At 40.0% G+C, this 23545-nt stretch overlaps 1 protein-coding gene across 1 annotated transcript in view; it reads right to left on the bottom strand.

Moving 5' to 3' along the window:
- The window catches only part of KRABD4 (KRAB domain containing 4), a 34978-nt gene extending 13817 nt beyond the window's left edge, over positions 1-21161 (bottom strand). The window contains exons 1-5 of the mRNA XM_075999670.1: positions 21040-21161; positions 20227-20337; positions 18213-18257; positions 14539-14665; positions 13744-13839 (exon numbers count right to left, since the gene is read on the bottom strand). Of these exons, the coding sequence (XP_075855785.1) occupies positions 13744-13839; positions 14539-14665; positions 18213-18227 (238 nt within the window). The 5' untranslated portion in view covers positions 18228-18257; positions 20227-20337; positions 21040-21161. The remainder of the gene's footprint in view (positions 1-13743; positions 13840-14538; positions 14666-18212; positions 18258-20226; positions 20338-21039) is intronic.
- Between the last annotated feature and the right edge of the window lie 2384 nt (positions 21162-23545).

The raw sequence follows: 23545 nt of genomic DNA, 5'->3' as shown, positions 1-23545 counted from the left end.
AATTAAAAATCTTCCTAAAAAGAAAAGCCCCGGCCCAGATGGTTTCACACCCGAATTTTACCTAGGCATCGGCCTAGGCAAAGAATTTATGAAAAAGACCCCAAAGGCAATCATAGCAGCAACAAAAATAAATAAAGGGGACATGATCAAACTAAAAAGCTTCTGTATAGCCAAAGAAATAGTCATGAAAGTAAACAGTCAACCTACAGAATGGGAGAAAATTTTCACATCCTACACATCTGATAAGGGGCTGATAACGAGAATCTACTTAGAATTCATGAAAATCAGCAAGAAAAAAATCAAACAACCCCATCAAGAAGTGGGCAAAGGACATGAACAGAAACTTTTCAAAAGAAGACAGAAGAATGGCTAACAAACATATGAAAACATGCTCAACATCTCTAATCATCAGGGAAATGCAAATCAAAACCACAATGAGATATCACTTATTTCCAGTAAGAATGGCCTTTATCAAAATGTCCCAAAACAATAGATGTTGGCGTGGATGTGGAGAGATAGGAACAGTCCTACACTGCTGGTGGGACTGCAAACTAGTTCAACCTCTATGGAAAGCAATATGGAGATACCTTAAAGTGATACAAATGGATCTACCATTTGATCCAGCAATCCCATTACTGGGCATCTACCCAAAAGATCCAATGACACTCTACAAAAAAGACACCTGCACTCGAATGTTTACAGCAGCACAATTCACAGTTGCAAGGCTGTGGAAACAGCTCAAGTACCCATCAATCCAAGAATGGATTAATAAAATGTGGTATATGTATACCATGGAGTACTATTCAGCTCTAAGAAACAACGGTGATATAGCACATCTTGTATTTTCCTGGATAGAGGTGGAACCCATACTACTAAGCGAGGTATCCCAAGAATGGAAAAACAAGCACCACATATACTCACCAGCAAACTGGTATTAACTAAGCAGCACCTAAGTGGACACACAGGAACTACATTAATTGGGTATTGGGCGACCAGGAGGGGGGTAGAGGCGGGTATATACATACATAATGAGTGAGAGGTGCACCATCTGGGGGATGGGCACGCTTGAAGCTCAGACTTGTGGGGAGAAGGGAGCAAAGGCACTATTTGAAGCCTTAAAATTTGTACCCACATAATATGCTGAAATAAATAATAAAATGGTGTCATTAATAAAGTAGGAGTAAAAATGTTTTGAAATTATCAGCATATACTTGTTTTTTCCTGTGTTTTACTGGATATTTTTATGTTCTTCAGGTGTCAAGATTTGACATAAAGATTACAAAAATATAAACTCAGCCAAAACCAAAATAATCTGTGATTTTTGATAAGGTAAATTTAATATTTGGTCTAATGATAATCACAAAATCTGAGTTACTAACAAAAAAAAAACCCGTGTTTAACTTTAAGGTAAAAATGCAAACGTGCCTAAGTGTCAGCAAATTAGCATAAATAAAACACCAAGCAGATAGAGCTCAGAAACAAACTTATGGTCAAAGTGTTAAGTCCAGAGCAGAGAGAGAAAGAGAGAGAGAGACAGAGAGAGAGAGACAGAGAGAGGAAGCCTCATGTGTAGCAAAATGCTGTTTATTTTGGGCATCTGGGTGTAGATGGTGTTACAGCTGGTGGTTCTGAGGAAAAACTGAGTAGCACATGGAGAGTCAGAGAATCAAGGTTTATCTGCCGGTGAGCTCAGAGGGGTCTTGACACCAAATTCTGAGCCCCCTCTACGGGTTTTTTTCCACTTTTACTAGGTTGGGGTGGTCCAAGGGGTGGGGTCTCAGGTGGCTGATGCAATAGGTAAGCATGATTGCTGAAGCCAGGTAATAGATGGGGGTCTTCCTTATCAATGGGCGGAGGCGAAAAAGCATCCACCCTGAGGGAGGAGAAAGCCTTGGGTTTTATAGAGAGTTTCTTAGGAGGGAGTACCTGGGCCGGAAAAGCCACTGCAATAAAAATGTTTTTTTCAAACAATCAATTTCTGGGACCTTTGCATCAGTATCATCCTGTAGAGATAAGGGAGGAGGGTAGTTCCCTCCTTATCAGGGGGGATAGGAATGCCAGCTGCAGCTGTTTGTTAGGTTTCAACCTCAGGGGACTCTCCAGACTCCTGTGGCTATTGTTTCATAAGCCTAAGTTTTGCAATAGCCACATTCTGTCCTATACATACTTTAGGTTCCCACCTCGAACAAACCTAACACAAAGGTTCGTGAAAATATTTTGGTTTTGGTCTTTTATCCTAACTGCAGATATAGTTTATTTCCACCAATTCAATGTCTGTAGAGAGATATACAAAACATGTTTCTAACTCACTATTATCTAATATTAACAGTACTGTTAGGGATTCAAAGTTGTTCTAGAAGTTGTAGTTAGAAGAGCTTAAATCGGAAGCTTTAGTTTTCCCTTGGTCTTATCCATTTTTGTCATACTTTTTACAAGCTAGCTGGTTATGTGTACATTGTTACTGTAACAAAGTTTTTGCCTAGGGAAAAAAAATCTCTAAATTATTAATTTTTGTGTAGTAATTTAAAATAAAAAGTGAATGATGGTTAAAATCCAAAGAGAATCTCAAAACAGTCTGACTCTTTATAAATATTGCATGTAGTCAAGTCTAAACCCAAGGAAAAAAATTGTTTTAAGACTATTTAGAGTGTTTTAAAAACAGCTTAATTCTGATTCTCATGTAAAAAGCATGTTACTACTTTGTATCATTGTTTGAGGTGCTAAGAATTGGCACTGAAGTTTCATTTTTCCCCTTAGTCTACAGTCAGGTGATCTTATGTTGATGGGATTCAGAAAGCTAACTTAAAATGAAGTCTTCAGAAGCAAAAAATTTTCTGACCTTGCCTTGTCTGCCTGCCTCTTGTACCAATTCTTTTCTGAAAGCTAGCCATAAAACCTAAAACCTAAAATTATTCTATGTAAAATGGCCATAAAGTAATTATCTCATCTACTTTGTTTTTACTTTCTTTTTCTGTAAAACCCCATTCCAGAAAGGGCCTTGCCCTGCACTCAGAGGAATGCACACTCAGAGAGGCCAAAGAGAATCTAAATATAAAAGCCATGTGGGATTCTGCCATTCAGCATGTTAGAATTAGCTCACACCCTTTTTGTTCAATCATATTTCTACATGGCTGTCCATACTTTAAACATATAAATGGACAATTTCCCCTGCATCTTTTGAGTGTTCATTCTGAAGGCATCCATGTATAAGTTTTAATTCTTTCTCCTATTAATCTTCACGTCAGTAAATTTTCAACAAGTCTTTATGGAAACAGTGGCCTTTGCTTGCCAACTTTGGGGGCCAGAGACACCTTGATCCCTATGATGTCAATAGATTTTGTTTTGGGATGTGGTGTTTTGGAAGGATCTAGTTAACTAATACCTTTAAACAGGATATTCTGGCCGAGCGCAGTGGCTCACGCCTGTAATCCTAACACTCTGGGAGGCCGAGGTGGGCGGATTGCTCAAGGTCAGTAGTTCAAAACCAGCCTGAGCAAGAGCGAGATCCTGTCTCTACTATAAATAGAAAGAAATTAATTGGCCAACTAATATATATAGAAAAAATGAGCCAGGCATGGTGGTGCATGCCTGTAGTCCCAGCTACTCGGGAGGCTGAGGCAGCAGGATTGCTTGAGCCCAGGAGTTTGAGGTTGCTGTGAACTAGGCTGACGCCACAGCACTCACTCTAGCCTGGACAACAAAGCAAGACTCTGTCTCAAAAAATAAATAAATAAATAAAACAAATAAACAGGATATTCTAAAATGTCTACTATATTTATAAAATTTAGAAGTGATGTTATATTTGTTTAAAATAACAAGTCTTATTTAAATACTTATTTGTTTTTCTTGGTAAAATTTATGAGTTTAAAAGAAAAAACAGTAATTAAAACTGTATTTTTATCCCTGTTCTATGTTATATATCTAATTCACAGGGTATAAAAATGGTTAATAGATAAGTAACTTAAACTAATAGCTGCAATCTAAGTGAAGTGCTAAGATAAATAAGATAAATTAGGTAAATATAAATGAAATAAATACAACTGAAATTTTCATATAATTTAAAATCTTAAAGTTAATGTTAAGTTAAAAAAAGATAATTATAAAATGTCTCTGTTATTTATAAGGTGAAATAGTAGAACATTAGTGAAAGAGTGAATGACCCAAAGGATACATTTCACGCATAGGCTATGTGGGAACAACATGGCTGGTTTATTCACCTGGGTGTGAGTGGGCTGAGTCCCAAAAGAGAGTGAGCCCAGAAGGGGGTTTAGTGGGGGTTTTTATAAACGGGGATAGCTGACCCCCTCCCACCTGCCCTGTTCAGTTCTTTGTTTCTGGGCCAAACTGGCAGTTGAAGAATTGCTTCCTGCTATATGCAGTTCGCATATGGCAGAGGACCATGGGCAGAACAGCTGTTTGTAGTAAATTCTTCTCCAAACAACCAACTCCTACTACCCCTTTGCCCCAGTAGCATCCATCCTTTTGCTCTGGTGTCATCCTTATCAGCAGAGCTAGGGAGGGATAGCCTTCATCTCCATCAGGGAGGGAGAGGGAAGGAATGCTCCAGCTGTCAGTTAGATCTACAAAGCCCAGGGACTCTCCAGACTCTTGTGGCTACTGTTTTACAAGGTTAAGTTTTGTATTAACCACATTCCACATTCTGTCCTATACATACTTTTCAAGTTACCAGCTGGAATAAACCTAACAATTAGTTCCTTTTTTTAAATTTTTTATTGAGACACAGTATCTCACTGTGTTGCCCTGGCTAGAGTGCCGTGGCATCAGCTTAGCTCACAGCAACCTCAAACTCCTGGGCTCAAGTGATCCTTCTGCCTCAGCCTCCCAAGTAGCTGGGAGTACAGGCATGTGCCACCATGCCTGGCTAATTTTTCTATATATTTTTTATAATTTTATATATTTTTATATATTTATATAATGTTATATATTTATAAATATTTATATATTATATTAAATATTTATATAATTTTATATATTTATAATTCTATTATAATTTTATATATTTTTTATAAAATTTTATAATTTTATGATTTGTCCAATTAATTTATTTCTATTTTTAGTAGAGACAGCGTCTCACTCTTGCTCAGGCTGGTTTTGAACTCTTAACCTTGAGTGATTTACCTGCCTTGGCCTTCCAGAGTGCTAGGATTACAGGCATTAGTCACCACACCCCGCCTAGTTCTTAAACATAACTTTAAGCTTATACCTTGATATCTTATTTTTATATTTAGGAATGCTAATAAAATTGGTGACTAGCAGTTCAAAGTTACCTTAACTTCCTAGGTTTTTCAAAAAGTTGACATTATGATTAGTGTATGTAATTGAAACTTCTAGATTTCAAAGGGAAACAATTCTATATAAAATTTTTTAATACAAATGTTATAAGACATAAGTATTAGTTTTGTTAAAAGATAATTTTGTCTAATTTATTGGTTTTTGAAACTACTTTAAAATTCAATATGTCAATTATCATTAAAAATTAAGTAGACATAAAAAGTTAAAGGTTCTAAAGGTTTTTTTTTTTATTTCGGCATATTATGGGGGTACAGATTTTAAGGTTTCAATAAATGCCCTTCCCCCCTCCCCCCAAAAGTCTGAGTCTCCAGCATGACCATCCCTCAGATGGTGCGCCTATCACTCGTTATGTATGTATATCCCTGCCCCCCTCCCCCCCTTCCCCTATACTCTATTACTGTAGTACCTATGTGTCCACTTAGGTGCTACTCAGTTAATACCAGTTTGCTGGAGAATATATCTGGTGCTTGTTTTTCCATTCTTGGGATACTTCACTTAGTAATATGGGTTCCAGCTCTAACCAGGAAAATATAAGATGTGCTATATCACCATTGTTTCTTGGTTATAAAGGTTTATAAAAGTCTTAACTTACAGTCAAATTGGTTAAAATTAGATGGATTTGTTTATAAGATTTTATTAAAATTAACTTTATCATTAATACACTAATACAATGAAATTTGGTTTTCTCTTTTGAACTAGATTTTTATATGATATTAATAGAAATAACAAAATATTTTGTATTCACCTTTTAATAAACTGCAAAAAGGAAAGGAAGGAAAGAAAGACACAGTTACTGTCACAAGGGAACACAGCACAAGGAAAAATTCTGCCAGCACTCAGGGAGGGAGCATTTGGACCAGCCAGGCAAGAGGAAAATCCTCCACTCCGAACCCAGTTCCAGTTAGCCCCACCACCAACTGATAAAAAGTGGTCAGAGGCCTGGAATAAATTCATAAGGCAGTCGGGCCACAGAGACTACAGTCCCTGGGCAATTCCTGTGGCTATGCCAGCTCGGAGCCAGTGGACTTGGAGTGCATGTGACCCAGTGAGACATCAACAACTGTGGTCAATCCAGTGTCTATGTCACCCCACCCCTAATTCCTGGCAGTGCAGCTCAGGAAGAATCTTGTCCCACTTGGAGAAAGGAAAGGAAAGAGTTCAGAGGACTTTGTTTTGCAACTTGATTCCAGCTCAGCTACAGTAAAATAAACTAGCAAGCAGACTCTTAAAGCCCCTGATCCCAAGCCTTAGTTCCTGGATGGCATTTCTAGACCCACCCTGGGCCAGAAGGAAACATACTACCCTGAAAGGAAGGACCCAGTCCTGGCAGGATTTGCCACCTGCTGAGTAAAAGGCCCTTGAACTTTGTATAAACATCAGAGAGGTAGCCAAGCAGCAGTCATCACGGGCTTTGCATGAGACTGGGCTGGCTTCAGGTGTGACCTGGCACTGGTGAACATGAGGGAATACCCACATCATTCCTCACTCAACTCCAGCAGCCCAGCACAGAGAGCAAGGGAAGAGAGTGAAACTTTTCCTGGTAATCTATGGAATTCTCCCATATCTTACCCAAGTCCACCAGGAGTCTGCAAGAGTCAAGGCATTACTGGGCTTGGGGTAATGCCAGGGGTGATACAGTTGTAATGACCAAAGATGTAGATGAGAACACTGAATTCCCTTTGAATATCTGGAAAACCTATCTGGAACCATGGGTTCAAATAAGCCCAGACTGCAAAGATTAAAATAAATACCTCTTTAATGTCCAGATATCACTGAACATCCACAAGGATCAGCAACATCTAGGAAAACATGACCTCACCAAAGAACTAAATAAGGTACCAGTGACAAACCCCAAAATGATGGAGATATGTGACTTTTAGACAAAGAGTTCAAAATAGCTGTCCTGAAGCAGCTCAATGAACTTCAAGACAATACAGAGAAGGAATTGAGAAGTCTATCAGAGAAATTTAACAAAGAAATTGAAATAATAAAAAAATCAAGCAGAAATTTTGGAGCTGAAAAATTCAACTGACAAACTAAAAAGGGCATCAGAGTCTCTTGACAGCAGAACTGATCAAGCAGAAGAAAGAATCAGTGAGCTTGAAGACAGGCTACTTGAAAATATGCAGTCAGAAGAGAAAAAAAGAAAATAGAACGTAGAGAGATTGGGGTAGAAAGTATATTCAAAGAAATAATAACAGAACTTTCCAAACCTACAGAAAGATATCAATATTCAGGTACAAAAAGGTCATGGAACACCAAGCAGTACTAAAATATAACTCTAAGTAGAATGTGAAAGGTTGTATACATATCTTAACGCCTAGAGCAGCCACTAAACTTTTACAAAATAACTAAACAAGGAGATAGTGACAAAAAGTATGTTTAAAATGGAATGATTAAATTGCAGTTGCACCCTAGAAATTCATCCCAGAGAAATGAAAACTTATGTTCACATAAAAACCTATACACAAATGTTTATAGCAAATTTATGTGTAACAGCCAAACAACAGACACAATCTAGATGTCCTTCGGCAGGTAAATGATTAAGTAAACTGCAGTACATGCATACAGTGGAATACTACTCAGCAATAAAAAGAAACAAACTATTGATACATACAACAACCTGGATGAATCTCTGGAGAATTATGCTGACTCAAAAAGAACCAATCTCATAATGTTACATACTGTATGATTTCATTTATATAACATTCTTCAAATGACAAAATTATAGAAACAGAAAACAGATTAGTGGTTGCCAGGGTTTAAGAAGGGGGTGGGCTGGGAGGAAATGGGCATGGCTGTAAAATGGCAACATGCAGGATCCCTGCAGTGATGGAAACGTATTTTAACTGTAATATGTCAACATACTGGTTGTGATATTGTGCTATAATTTTGCAAGATGTTATCATTGGGAGGAAATTGGGTAAAGGTTACACAAGATCTCTCTATTATTTCTTACATATGAATCTATAATGACCTCAATATACAAAGTTGAATTAAGAAAATATTTGAATATTCCAAATAGAGGAATGGGAGAGTAGAACAACAACCAGAAAAAGTGAGACAAAGAAAAAAGAAATAATAAAGTGTCAGACCTATATCCAACAATATCAATAATTATATCAAATGTAAATGGTCTAAACACACCAATTAAAAGGAAGAGTGTAGGATAAGATTAAAAACACAAGCCCCAACTATATCATGTCTACAAGAAACCCAATTTAATATAAAGAATTTCTGTTCAACAAGAGACACAAGAAAGATAGTGGAAAAACAATCTAACAAATTGGGACAGTATACATGTAATAAAGCATTAATACAGTATTAAAAATAATTTGATGAATAAGTAAGTGGAATGAGGCATATACCATAAGAAAAAAAATGGGTAGAAGACTTACACCAGCACTTCAGAAAACAAATCACTCAAATTCTTTATAAAGACATGAAATAGTAATCAACTTCATTACTAATCAAGGAAATGAAAGTTTACATCACAAGAAGATACTAATATATACCTACCAGAATGGCAAGAAATAAAAGTCTGCCAAGACCAAATGATGGGGAGAGAGCAACGGAAGTCTCATCCACTATTGATGGGACTGTAAACTGGTAAAAATGCTTTACAAATCAACAACATTAAAAGCAACATTGGCCTTAACTATAAAGTTAAATATTCACACCTCCAAAACCTAGCCACAACAACCCAGGTATATAGACTAGAAAAGGCCTCGCAGGAAATGTGCCTTGCAAACACGTTAAATAATGGTTACTATTATCATTGGCTATGATAATCTTTAACTAGAAACAACCCAAACTCCATCAAGAGAAGAGCAAATAACTATTAATTGTGGAATACCCAAACTAAAACACTATCCTGCAATGAAAATGAACAAAATTACATTTATATGCTTCATCATGGCTAAATTCACAACTATAAGAGTGAGTAAAATAAACAAGTCACAAAAGAATTCATATAGAATGATTCCATTTTTATAAAGCTCAAAAAATAAAAGTTCAAATTAAATAATATATGGCCTAGGGATACAGATATAAATAGCAGAATACAATCCTGAAAATAATTATCCCTAAATTCAGGATAAAGGTTACATCTAGGAGAAAGGTAGGAGGATGCAATTGGGAGGGGCATAGTCCTAGTTCTCATCCTCAGTGGTGATTACACAGGTGCTAGCTGTATATTTCTCCTGAGAAGTGCTCCTGTGTCCTAAATGCTCTTCTGTGTGCATGATATAACCAATAAGGACTACATATAATGAAAAACACAACAAAATTTCAAAAAAATAGAAAATTTTCAAAAACAAAAATCAATGCAATTAAAAGCTAATTCTGTGAAAAGTCAATAAAATGATAAACCTCAAGTCAGACTGATCGAAAAGAGAAGATATACATTATCAATATCAGGAGAACAATACCACAGATTCTACAAACACTGAAAAATAATAAGGAATTATTATGAAAAAACTTTATTGTCAGAAATTTGATAGTTCAGATGAGATAAATTCCTTCAAGGCCACAAACCACCAAAGTTCACTAAAGAAGAAAAGGACAGTCTTGATAATCTTATAATTATTAAAATTGAATTTGTAGTTCAAAACCTACCCTCAAAAAAAAAAAAAAAAAAAAAAAACTAGGCCCAGATGCCTTCTCTGGTGAAGTCTACAAAACATTTAAGAAGAAACAATGCTAATCCTATGTAAAAATTTTCAGAAAATAGACGAGGAGGAAACATTTCCCAATTCATTTTATGAAGCCAGCATAACCCTAATGTCAAAACTAGCCCCAAACAGTATGAGTGAAGAAAACTACAGATAATTATGACATATAAACAGATGTAAAATACTCAAAATATGCGTAAAAATAATTAGCAATATATTTAAAGAATAATAGGTCACGATCAAGTGGGGTTTACACCAGGAATGAAAGGCTAGTCCAATATTTGCAAATCAATGTAATCTACCAAATTAACAGTCTCAAGGAGAAAAATCACTATCACATCAATTGATGTAGAAAAAGCATTTGCAACATTCAACATTTACTCATGATAAAAACTCATAAAACCAAAATTAAAAGGAAAAAAATCAACCATTATTATTAGGCCATCTATGAAAAACCCTATAAATAAAAAATTATACCTAATGGTGAGAAAGTGAATGCTTCTGTCCTAAGATCAGGAACAAGGCAAGAATGTCATTCTCCCTACTACTAGTCAACATTATACCAAAGATACTAGCCAGTACAATGAGGCAAAGAAACAAAAAAAAGTAAAAGACATCAAGATTGGAAAGGAAGAAAAAAAACTGTCTTTATTTAAAACTACATGATTGTTTACATAGAACATGCAAAACTATCTATAAAAGAGCTACAAGTATTAATACGTAAGCTGAGGAAGGTCCTGGGATACAGGATCAATATAAAAAATCAATTATATTTCTATAAAACATCATTGAACAATGGGAAAATGAAATACAAAAACATACCATTTATAATATAAGAACATAAAACACAGAGGGATGAATTAAACAATGTGCAAGACCTTTGCATTATGAACTATAAAATATTACTAAGACAAATTTTAAAAGACATAAATACATAGAGATACACCATGTTCATGAATTAGAAGGCTCAATATTTTCAGTATATAAATGATGAACAGATTCAATGCAATCCCATACAAAATCACTACAGGCTTTTGTGTGCAAATTCCCAAGCTGCTTCTAAGATTTATATGAAAATACCAAGGACCTAGAATAGCCAAAATATCATGAAAAGGAAGAACATGGGACTGCAAACTAGTACAACCTCTGTGGAAAGTAATATGGAGATACCTCAAAGAGCTACAAGTAGAACTTGTAGTTCTACAAGTAGAACATTTGCTTCAGCAATCCCATTACTGGGCATCTACCCAAAAGAACAAAAGACATTCTATAAAAAAGACATCTGCACTCAAATGTTTATAGCAGCACAATTCACAATTGCAAAGATATGGAAACAACCCAAGTGCCCATCAATACACGAGTGGATGAATAAAATGTGTTGTATGTATACCATGGAGTTCTCAGCCACAAAAAACAATGGTGATATAGCATCTCTTGTATTATCCTGGATAGAGCTGGAACTGATTCTACTAAGTGAAGTAACCCAAGAATGGAAAAACAAGGACCACATGTACTCACCATCAAATTGGTTTTAACTGATCAATACTTAAATGGACATACAGTAGTAACATTCATTGGGTGTTGGGCAGGTGGGAGGGGGAGGAGGGGATGGGTATATACACACCTAATGGGTGCAGTGCATACCATCTGGGGGATGGACACACTTGAAGCTCTGACTTGGGTTGGGCAAAGGCAATATACATAACCTAAATATTTGTACCCCCATAATATGCTGAAATAAAAAAAAAATTAAAAAGGAAGAACAAAATTGAAAGATTCACACTACCTGATTTGAACACTTAATATAAGGTTACAGAAACTAAACAGTGGGTTATTGGCATATAGAATGACACATCTGTGTTCAATTGTTTTTGACAAGAGTGCCAAGGTAAGCCATGGAGAAACAACAGTCTTTTCAAAAATGCTGCTGACTGCATGTACTACTAGTCATCTAGAAATAAGTTTAAAGTAAAGCAACTTGAAACTCTACACAGGGCTTGTTTTCTAAAGAAGAAGTATTGTTTAGAGGAGCAAAATTATAAGCCCTACCCATATGTGTTGTAAAACTGTTTTGAAAAGTGGGGCTTGTGAATAGAAATGTAGTGCCCAAGTCACAATCCACTTAAAACTTGTAACAAATACAGATTAAGTTAAAAAAAAATGCTGCTGGAACAATTGGATATGCATATGCAAAAAAATTGACACTCACACTGGATTAAAAAACTTAATTCATTATTTGTCATAGGCCTAAACATAAGCAGCTAAAATTATAAATCTTCTGAAAGAAAACATATGAGAAAATCTTTGTTACCCTGGGTTAGAGATTTGTTAAATAGGACATAAAAAGCATGAACCATAGAAGAACTTGATAAATTGGGCTTTATCAAAATTAAAAACATCTATTCTTCAAAGCAAACTGTTAAGAAAAAAAAGTCATGGCCTGGAAGGAAATACTTAGAAAACACATAGCTGACAAAAGACTTGCATCAAGAATATATAAAGAACTCTTACAATAACAAACAAAATGGCAAAAGATTACAACAATTCACCAAAGAAGATATACAGACGGCAAATAAGAACATGAAAAGATGCTCAACAGTAATCATCATTAGAGAAATGCAAATTAAAATCACAATGAGATCCCTTTACTTACCTACTAGCAAGAAAGACTCACACTTACCATACCAAGTGCTGGCATGAATGAGAAACACCTAGAACTCTTACACATGGGTGACAGGAAAACAAAATAGTTCACCTACATTGGAAAACAGTTTGATAGTGTCTTATGAAGTATTCTACACTGGGAATAAAGTCTTCTCAAGTTAATTTATTTTCTGAATAAATAAAGAGATAACACAGAACAAGAGTTGAGTGGGAAGGAAGTACTGATAAGAGGAAGAATCTGATAACAGGCAGTTTATCAAGTCAGATTTGTAAGAGTTTGAGAAGATATAAGAAGAGGAAACAGAAAATGGTATGAAGGTTTACAGCAGGCATCCTCAAACTATGGCCTGCGGGCCACATGCGGGTATTTTTGCCCATTTGTTTTTTAACTTCAAAATAAGATATGTGCAGTGTGCATAGGAATTTGCTCATTTTTTTAAAAAACTATAGTCAGGACCTCCAATGGTCTGAGAGAGAGTGAACTGGTCCCCTGTTTAAAAAGTTTGAGGACCCGTGGTTTGCAGTGTTCACCACAAGGTGAGGGAAGTCAAATGAGAACACGGTAGATACCTGGTCAGGTAGAGTTAAAGGTAACTAGCAAAGCTTTGTTATCTATATCAACTCCAATAAACCAGGTAGAATAATTTCCCTGAGGTTAAAAAAAAAAGACTTCAAATTTCAGACTGAAAGGGCCCAAAGTATGCACGATAAAGAGGAAACACCAACACTTACATCTATTCTGGTGGAAATACAAAAGCCCAAGAATGGGGAGAAAAAGTCCTAAAAGCTTCCAGAAAAGAGGGAGGAAAGAAATGAGAACGGGTCTGGCACTTCTTGCTAGCAAGCCAGGAGGCTGGAAGGTAGAAATGGGATCTAAGAACAGGAGTGGCCACACCGTCTGAATGCCAAGCAAAGTGCACAGCAACTGGAAAAGGCTGCCGGGGGAGGCCTCATTTGGCTATGACAACAGCGCATGTCATCAGACCCCAGGCACAGCCTCAAGTCTGGGGGCTCTGAGAACGGCTCCTGGGCACCTCCCAGAGGCCAAGCTCTCACTGCCCAGGCTAGTTCCCCTTTCCCTGGCCCGACTCACCTGGACAGCTCTGCACTGGGGTCCCTCTTTCTGCCATCCAGGACTCTTCTCCTGGTCCCAACCTGAAGATCACATCTGGTTGGGCAACTAGATACCCTGTTCAAGGGAAATGACATAGAACTTTGTTATGAATGCTGAAGGCATTTTTGAAGGTCAATGATTCCTCCTTGCCTGCAGGCTGAAGATGGCACAGTCTCGGGGACTGCCCCATGCACATAGTAATTTGCCCCTCAGTACAGAACATTCACCTGGCAGGTGAAGACACAAACATCCTGTCCAGCATCCAAATGGGACCGCGAATACTTGATAGTGGGCCTTAAGCCTAAACTCATTGAGGGTTTCCAACACCTGAGCTTGTAGCAGCAGCCGCAGCAGCAGCTCAAAAAGACACTACTGCCGGGTGTGGTGGCTCACTCCTGTAATCCTAGCACTCTGGGAGGCTGAGGCGGGAGGATCGTTTGAGCTCAGGAGTTTGAGACCAGCCTGAGCAAAAGCGAGACCCAGTCTCTACTGGAAAAAAAAAAAATAAATAGAAATTAGCTGGACAACTAAAAAAAAAAAAGAAAAAAAAAATATATATAAATAAAATTAGCCACGCATGGTGGCACGTGCCTGTAGTCCCAGCTACTCGGGAGGCTGAGGCAGCAGGATTGCTTGAGCCCAGGAGTTTGAGGTTGCTGTGAGCTAAGCTGATGCCACGGCACTCTAGTCCAGGCAACAGAGTGAGACTCTGTCTCAAAAAGAAAAAAGACACTACTGGGTGCATTCTACATCCAACTGTGGAGCAGTCCCTACCCACAGACACCAGGTGGCTGTAGTTCTCAAGCATGACATCCCTGTAGAGGTTCTTCTGAGCAGAGTCCAGCTGCTGCCATTCCTCCAAGGTGAAGTCCACAAACACGTCCTTGAAGGTCAATGATTCCTGTAACGGCACATTCCTCTTTAGCACAAGGGATCAGCCTGGGGGACTGGGACATGACACCTCACGCACATGGAGGGCTTACTCTGTGACTATTCTAAGTCTTTACATGTGCTGAAGATTTTAATCCTCTCCACCACCCTAGGAGAAACTTGATAGGTGAAGAACATGAGGCGCACAGAGTCTGTACTAACCAGCCCAGGTCACACAGCTAGGAGTGAGGGATTGAAATCCATGCGGTCACTATTTGGCAGAGTATATCACATAGAGTATTCATATAACTAAAATTATTTTAAATTGTATAGGAGAAACAGATAGGCTATTAGAAATATCTTACCCTGGAAATTCATTTATTCAACACGTATTTATTGAATAGAGACCAAGCTGGTAAGTCCTGCGGATATAAAAAATACAAAAACAAAAACAAAAACAAATGCCTCTTGAACTCGAGGAGCTCCAGTTTGGTAGAGGAATAAAACAACGCTTACAAACCCACAGATGAGAGGGAGGGAGGGGGCCTGCCTTACAGTGGCAATGACAGATGACAGATATAGGACAGGGTCCAGGTGGCCCAGAGAGGAGGAAGTGAATTCTGCTTGGGGCTGACAGAGCGGGCTTCCCAGGGAATACAGAGCTAAAACAAACCATTCTAAACATAGCTAATCAATCATGACAAACAGTTCTAACCTTAGCTCATCAATCATGAGACAAGAACAGGAAATCAGAAGGTCTGTGGCTTGGGCAGCTGACTGAGGCAAAAGGACAAAGGTCTGTGTGTTCTTTGTCACCACCAAACAAGAACTCACCTCTAGAAGTGCCCTAATTTCTATCAAAGACCAATAAACCAACTGGGTGCAGTGGCCCACGCCTGTAATTCTAGCACTTCTGGGAGGCTGAGGTGGAGCATCACTTGAGGCCAGAAGTTTAAGACCAGCCTGGGCTGGGCTCATGCCTGTAATCCTAGCACTCTGGTAGGTCAAGGTGGGAGGATCACTTGAGCTCAGGAGTTCAAGACCAGACTGAGCAAGAGTGAGACCCTGTCTCTACTAAAAATAGAAAAAATTAGTTGGGCACAGTGGCGCTGGCTTGTAGTCCCAGCTACTCGGGAGGCTGAGGCAGGAGGATCGCTTGAGCCTAGGAGTTTGAGGTTGCAGTGAGCTATGATGACATCACTGCATTCCAGCCTAGGCATCAGAGTGAGACTCCGTCTTAAAGAAAGGCCAATAAGCCAGCCACCTGATTATGCTCTGAACCCCATACTGTTATGTTTACACTTGGTGGTCTTAAATTCAAAGAGACATTTTGTACCCACAAGGTCCAAATTTGGGAGACAGAAAAACCAGTGTACCAGAGGGTAGTGACATGCAGATTTCTCCGGCAGGAGGGCTTCTCAGAGGAGCCTGACCCCTCCACACACCATTCCCCAATTATAGATGAGGTGCTTAGAAGCCCTAAACTATAAATGCACACACCTCTGACCTAGAATTCTCATCTCTAGAAAGTTATCTTACAGACGAGATAGTACTAAGATGCACACAAATGGGAATGTATGTGGATATTCATGACTATGTTATTTATAGCATCAAGAATGACTGTGCTGTTCCTCATATGTGAAGGGAGGCAGTGATGACTACGTGAATGTGAGACACATCCTTTGAATGGCTTTTGTATTAATGGGGCACTCCGCAGTCTCCAACTGTCCCGCTTTGACCACCAGCACATTTGTGAAAAGGTTCACGAGGATAAGGGGTGTACTTTATAGCTATGGAAACATAAGATTTGCCTCTGTTGGAAGCTAATTAGCCCATACAGATGGTGAACCTATAGCTTGGGCCTTAATTGCATTCTACTCTAATCAAAGAACTCCTTCTAAACAATATTTATAGCTTTATAACCTATACACAGTCTATACATAGATGCATATTTTACCCCCAGCTGGCTAGAGATTTATTTGTTGTAAATGCTGTATAGACTTGTTTTTCCTTTCTTTACTTATCCTGATTTGGAATTTTTTTTTTTTTTGGATGGATTTATGCTATCTTAGCAAGTATGAAAATAATACTCGGTAGCGTAAGCTACCCCTTCTCTGCTGTAACTTTGTGGCCTGTGCTGTCATGGGACATAGGATGGCAGCATCACCACTGCATTCCCATTGGACTCATGCACCTCCTGAATGGTTTGTTTTTCTCGAGGGTTTGAGAGTTTTGTTTGTTTGTTTGTTTGCTTATTTTCCAGAGTGTGGAAAGTCTACAGTGCAGAAAGGCTTTAACCTGCCAATTGATTTGAAATACTTTCCCCTGCGCAGGGCCGTTTGCATCCTGCCATGCTGCGTTATATTTTGTACTGCGTACAATAAAGAAGTTCGCTTTTCATTTAGAAAAAAAAAAAAAAGACTAGAAATATCCTAAATGTACATCCCTGGCAGAAAGGTAAATAAATAATGGTATTTCCAGCTGGTGGAATATCGAGCAGTCATAACTGTAAATGAGGTACCCATACAGTTTTCAAAATTGAGTGATTTTTGTCCCCCCAATGTTAGTAGAAATTTTTCATTGTCATGACAAGGGAGGTGGGGTGGAGGTATTGGCAGCTAGAGGGCAGAGGCCAGCAATGTTGTTGTAACATCCTCCAATGCACAAGGCAGCTGTCTACAACAAACAATTACCTGGCCCAATATGTCAGTAGGTTAAGAAAACTTGGAGTAGACTAGTATTTGGTAAAATGGAATGATCATTAACCTATGACCAGAATGTGCACTAATTTGTTCACAAGAAAAAAAAAAAAAAGAAAGAAGGAAAAAAAGATTCATATAGCTAGACAAATATGTATGCATGATATCTGGAAGAATGTATAAAAAAACTGAAGGAGGAGAAGACTTGGGCATGGAGTGAGAGGGAGAATTATTTTTCTCCTTTTGTTGAACAAAGCTTTTGTTTGGCTGGGCACAGTGGCTCACCCCCATAATCCTAGCACTTTGGGAGGCCTAGACAGAGCATTGCTTGAGGCCAGGAGTTCAAGACCAGCCTGGGCAACATAGTGAAACCCCCTCGAATTTTGGCATCTATATTGTTAAGTAAAAGTGGTCTATAATTTTCTTTTTTGCAGTATCTTCATCAAATTTAAGGTTATGTGGATTAATAAAATGAACTGGATTCCTCTTTGTCTTTTGTTAGTCTAGAAACCTTAAATGTACAAATTACCTGGTCTGTACAATTTTGTGAAAGCAGTAATTAGCATAGACTTAGAGAAGGCAATTTTAAGGAAATTTATGTGTAAGGAAAAGAAGAAAAAATGAGGTACAGGCCCCAAAGGGATAAGTAGTGAATTGTCTTTCTTTTCTCCTTTGTTCTCTCTCTCTCTCTCTCTCTCTGTCTGTCTCTCTGAGGGGAAAGATTAAGGAAACCTGCAGTAGATGACACGCTGAAAGATGACACAAGAGAAAACAGAGGAAATTGACAGATTTTTTTTTCAAGGCTACAGCATAGATTCCTAAAAGCTGCCTCTGCTTCAAGTTCATTGGAAAAAAAATAGGAGTAAATTAGGAACTCACCTGGGACATAGCCATCCTGCTCTTCCCTGTAAAAAGGACAGAGATCTACAAAAGCAGAATTAGGAGGGTTGAGATCAGTGAGTACAGACATAAGACCATAATTATCAGCCTGATAATAATCACCCTTGCACCTGGGGGTGAATGATCTGGAAACATGGCCTGATAGCTACAGCCTGTTCCCATAGGATTTTACTAAGATCATGTGCATTTTGCACATGAAATTTTGTTTTCCTTACTGGAAAGATGTATGACTTATGTATGACTAAAGGCATCTACTTCAGAAATGATTAACAACTTGGTACCTTCGTTATCTCCAGAATTCTAGTCCTAAAAATTTGTCATAATAAAACAAATAAATGTGCACAAAGCTGAAAGGATACTAACTGTAGTCATTCCCATCATTCAAACTTTAGAATCACTGATATAAAAGAAATCAAAGTTTGGAACCAACTAAATGTCAAACAAAAAGAACTCATTAAAAAATATGATACATGCAAAAACAGGCATACGGCACAGGGCCTAAAAATGCTACAGAGGCAGGCGAGGTGGCAAGCACTTGTAGTCCCAGCTACTCAGGAGGCTAAGGTGGAAGGATCACTTGAGCCCAGAAGTCCACGGCCAGCCCAGGTAACACAGCAAGACTCCATCTCTTAAAATAAAAATGCTATGGAATTTTGTTTTTAGTTCTTAAGATACTTAAAAGTAGGTTACAAAAAAATAAAGTGTGATCTCATGTTTGTTAAGCGATATGATCACATATGAAGACTTGAAGAGCATTTATTGAAAAGTTGGTTACTGTTGATGGTTATTTCAATTTCCTTCCCTTGTTTATTTCCATTTTCTCATTTTTTGACAGTGAATATTAATTACGAGTGAAATAAAAATTAAAAATGACTCAAAATCACCTATTATCACACAGAACCCTAGAGATGAAAAGACCCTCAGCAGAGTGTGTATAAGAAGAATCTCTTGATATAGTTTGGTGGGAGGAGACAAACCAGGGCTCAGAAGGCTGGAGGGAGGGAGGGAGGGGTGGCAGGCAGGTGGGTAACAGTACAGAATTCCTCAGTTCTAGGTGAAGCTGGAAGCCACTGTGCCTGCCCTCCTCTGTCCTCCATGCATCACTGGCTGTTGCACCACCTTGTTCCTGCCCATCCACTTCCTCCTTTCCCACAATTTGCATTTTGACTGCGATGCTCTCTCTTGTTTGGCAGTTTTTCAGAAGGTTTCAGCCAGGAGCTTCTGGACAGAGTAACCGTCACATGCTGCAGCAATCACTACAACAGCATCAGGACAACAGGGTTCATTCAGCTCCTGTGTCGTAAAAAGTCATGTTCTCAGACCCAGCTTCATTAAGCATCAAAATGAGGCAGCAAAACTGGATGAGAGCATACCTGTAGACGACTATGAAATTCTATAAACTAAAAATATATTTTCTGCACCTTGGGCAGGAGGAAGATTCAGCATTTCCCCTTGAGCAGGTGCAAGGTTGATGCCGTGGCACTGACTCAAATCTAAAAGTAGCCAGTGGCAAGAGAGGGGAGCATTAAGTCGTACAAGTAGGTGTGCTAGGAGAGGATGAAGACTTCTGTGGCTGGTCATGATCCTTCCCAGCCTCATCCTGCCTATAGCAGGGGACCAGCCCCAAGGGGGACATCCATGCCTTGATCTACCTGTGACTTTCATCTCTCTCTCCTCCAACAGGGATCATTGCCCACTGTCACATGGTCCTTGATGGCACCTGGAGGTTGAGCCAGCATTGCCTTTTCTCAGCTGACCATGAAAGACAAAGGCTACTGCAGGTCCAGCTCTTCTAGGACCACTGTCCTGTGAGCCTCTTCCCTCTGCCCTGAGGATGTGGGTCTGGCCTCTGTGCTGAGGCTTCTCCTCCGACTTGCCTCAGAGCACCTCTCTTGTTCTCAAGGAGACAGGACCAAGAAATTCAGACACAAACACACGTGAACTGGGACCTCACTGCAGTACCAGATGTCTGCCTGTGACCCAGGGAACTCACCTCTTCCTGAGGCCTCTGAATGGGTCTTCTCAGACTAAGTGAGGAAGCCTGGACACAGATAGGCTGGAGTCTGCAGTTGGTGAGCAGTGGTCTCAGTTACACACTCTGACCCTGGACACACAATGACCACAGGAGATTTCATTAGCAACCCCTTTGCTACCTTCCATGGAGTGAAGTTCGGTAAAATCCAAAGGTTTTCACGCAACAGAATATGAAATGTCTCGTTCTACTTTTAAGAGTCAGCATTCATACAAAGCTCACCAATCGTCAATGAGCTGCACATTGCCTTACTAAGGGTCTCATCTTTGGAACCAACTAATAGCCTGCTATGCCACTTTAATTCATTTAAGAAATGAGTGCCTTCTATGTGCTTGTTTTCCGTGTTAGAGATATATCTGGCAAAAAATTTTGGAGTTCCCCGCTCCTGTGGAGCTTATATTCTAGCAGGGAAGGCAGATGGGAAACAATAAACATGATAAATATAGGAAAAGATAAAGGATCCCTTGGGTTTGCTACCTATGTGATTTTGGACAGGTTGCCGAGCCACACTGCTATTTTCTTTGTCAAATGGATATAATCATAGTACTACCCCACAGGGCTCCTGGAAGACTAATGTGAAATATTTGCAATGGTGCCTGGCATTAATTAGGCACTCAGGAAACCGTCCCTGAATGACTCAATCAATTCCAAACACGCGATCCCAACACTCACGGCCACGGCCCGCGTCTCTCAACCTCCACAAGGGCGCTCACTCACAACCCTACCAACAACCCCAGCCCATCAAACCCATCACCATCTCCGTCTCCCCCTTACTTCACCGCCAAGAGCCCGTCAGGGACCGATGACAACTGCCCGCATAAACTACAAGAGGCCCTCCTGGGTCGGCTGAGCACTTCCGCTTCCCGTCACTCTGGGAATGCGAGGTCGCGGCACTGCGCATGCGCATGAGAGGACCCGGGGGAGGGGGGGTGGCGGGCACCACCGCCGATGGTCAACATGGCGCCTTTCAGAGAGTGTGGTTTGACAGTACTCGCTCAGACGCAAGAGGGAGCGACAAGAGCGTGCGACCATTTCCTCTGGCGGGTCGTACGAAAGGCTCTGGGAGGTGTCCCTGGGTGGCAAGAGGCCAGCGGCCGGGCTCCTGCCCGCACCGAGGCCGGACCCCCCTCTCCCGCTTTGTTTTCCTGCGCCCCTGGTAGTTCTCACCCCTCCATTCCTGAAGCCACGCTTTCCACTGCCTTCTGCTCCTGGGGCCAGGAAAAGAGAGAGTCAGGCCTCTTCTGTCATTAGCGCAACTAGGGCGGGGCCATCTAGAGGCCGGAACGGGTAGTACAGAGCGGGGACCCGGGCCTGGCTCAGACAGTCCTGAGAGCTGAGAGGGGTCTGGCTCATTAGGGGAAGTGGCCTGGAGGAGGGGCTTTGGAGCTGGGCCGCAGGGCCACCAACCTCCCGGAATCCGGGAAGAAACCCTCGTTGTACTATTCTTTTTTTTTTTTAATTTCAGAATATTATGAGGGTACAAACATTTTGATTACATATAATGCCTTTGCCTCGCCCAAGCCAGAGCTACAAGTGTGCCCTTCCCACATAAAGTGCGCTCGGCACCCATTAGTTGTGTGCTTAACCACTTCTGCCAGTCTCTCCCACCTGACGGCACCAATGAATATTACTTCCAAGTGAGCACCTTGGGTTGATCAGTTAGTACCAATTTGATGGCCAGTACATGTGGTGCTTGTTTTTCCATTCTTGTGATACTGCACTTGGTATAATGGTCTCCAGCTGTGTCGAGGATAATTTAAGAGGTGCTAGTTCACCATTGTTTTTTGTAGTTGAGTAGTATTCCGTGGTATACATATACCACGTTTTATTTATCCACTGATGTATTGATAGGCACTTGGGTTGTTTCCACAGCTTTGCAACTGTGAATCGTGCTGCCATAAACATTCAAGTGCAGATGTCTCTATTATAAAATGTCTTTTTTTTCCTTTGGGTAGATGCCTAGTAGTGGGAATGCTGGATCAAATGGTATTTCTATGTTTAGTTCTTTGAGATTACTCCAAATGACTTCCACAGGTGTTGTAATAATTTGCAATCCCACCAGCAGTATAAGAGTGTTCCTATCTCTCCACATCCACGCCAGCATTTGTTGATTTGGGACTTTTTGATAAAGGCCATTCTCACGGGAGTTAAGTGATATCTCATTGTAGTTTTGATTTGCATTTCCCTAATGATTAGAGATGTTGAACACTTTTTTACATGTTTCCTGGCTATTATTCTGTCTTCTTTTGAAAGTTTTGGTTCATGTCCTTTGCCCACTTTTTGATGGAGTTGTTTGATCTTTTTCTTGTTAATCTTCTTAAGCTCTATACAGATTCTTGTTATCAGACCTTTATTGGATGTGTAGCACGCAAATATCTTCTCCCATTCTGTAGGTTGTCTATTTGCTGTAATGATAGTTTCCTTGGTTGTGCAGAAGCTTTTTAATTTGATCGCACCGTGGTTTTGGACAACACCCCTCCCCCAGCCCGAGGACTTTCTGGCCTGGCTTGGTGGACCCTGCCCTTGGAGTTCCCGGCAGAGCGAGGAAAGCTGCTCTCTCTGCCTGGCAGGCATGAATCTGGAGGACCTTGACCTCACTGTACTTTTCTCAAATGCAGGAGCTCCAGTTCTTGGGATCCTAGACATCCTGGGAAAATCTGCGTTTTGCTTTTTGGGAAACGAATTGTAAAATAGCGGAGAGCTGTTCTCTCTGAGAATGCCAGCCAGTGGCAACATGGCCTGCTAAAAAGGCCTGTGGCGGCCTGGAGGAAAGCTTTCTCTTTCCTGTCAGGGTCTGGAGGAGAGAGGCCAAGTGTGTTCTCTGTGCTTGCTGTGCCTGCTTGGTCAGGCCTCCTTGGGTCAGGCATGGCAGGGTCTCAGCCCAGGTACACAGCAATTCCTTCTGCGCTGGAGCCAGCTGGTGCCAGACACTGTTCATAGTTGTGAGTGTCAACTGCGATCATGGAATCCATCAGACATTTAATTTCTATTTGAACATGTTTCTTTCTCCTCTTTTCCTTTCTTCTCTGAAGTTAACTCACATTCCCCAGGTGTTTTGGATGCGTCAAGGCCCAAATCTGCAAACTCAGTCCAGACATGTGGGAAGTGACTCTGTCTAAGCCTCCTGTAGAAATCCCAGGAAAAGAGCCTGTTTTCCCTTGGGCTTGTGGGCAATGAATTATCACCCATTGAGGATTTCATGTGTATGTGTAAATGATGGCCAGGTTTAGAGATACCAAGCTATTTATTTCTAGAGGAGAGGTGACCTGATATCCTTCTC

Source organism: Microcebus murinus, chromosome X (assembly GCF_040939455.1).
Source record: "Microcebus murinus isolate Inina chromosome X, M.murinus_Inina_mat1.0, whole genome shotgun sequence".
In the NCBI taxonomy this organism is placed as follows: domain Eukaryota; kingdom Metazoa; phylum Chordata; class Mammalia; order Primates; family Cheirogaleidae; genus Microcebus; species Microcebus murinus.
This window is presented reverse-complemented; position numbering and strand designations above follow the sequence as displayed.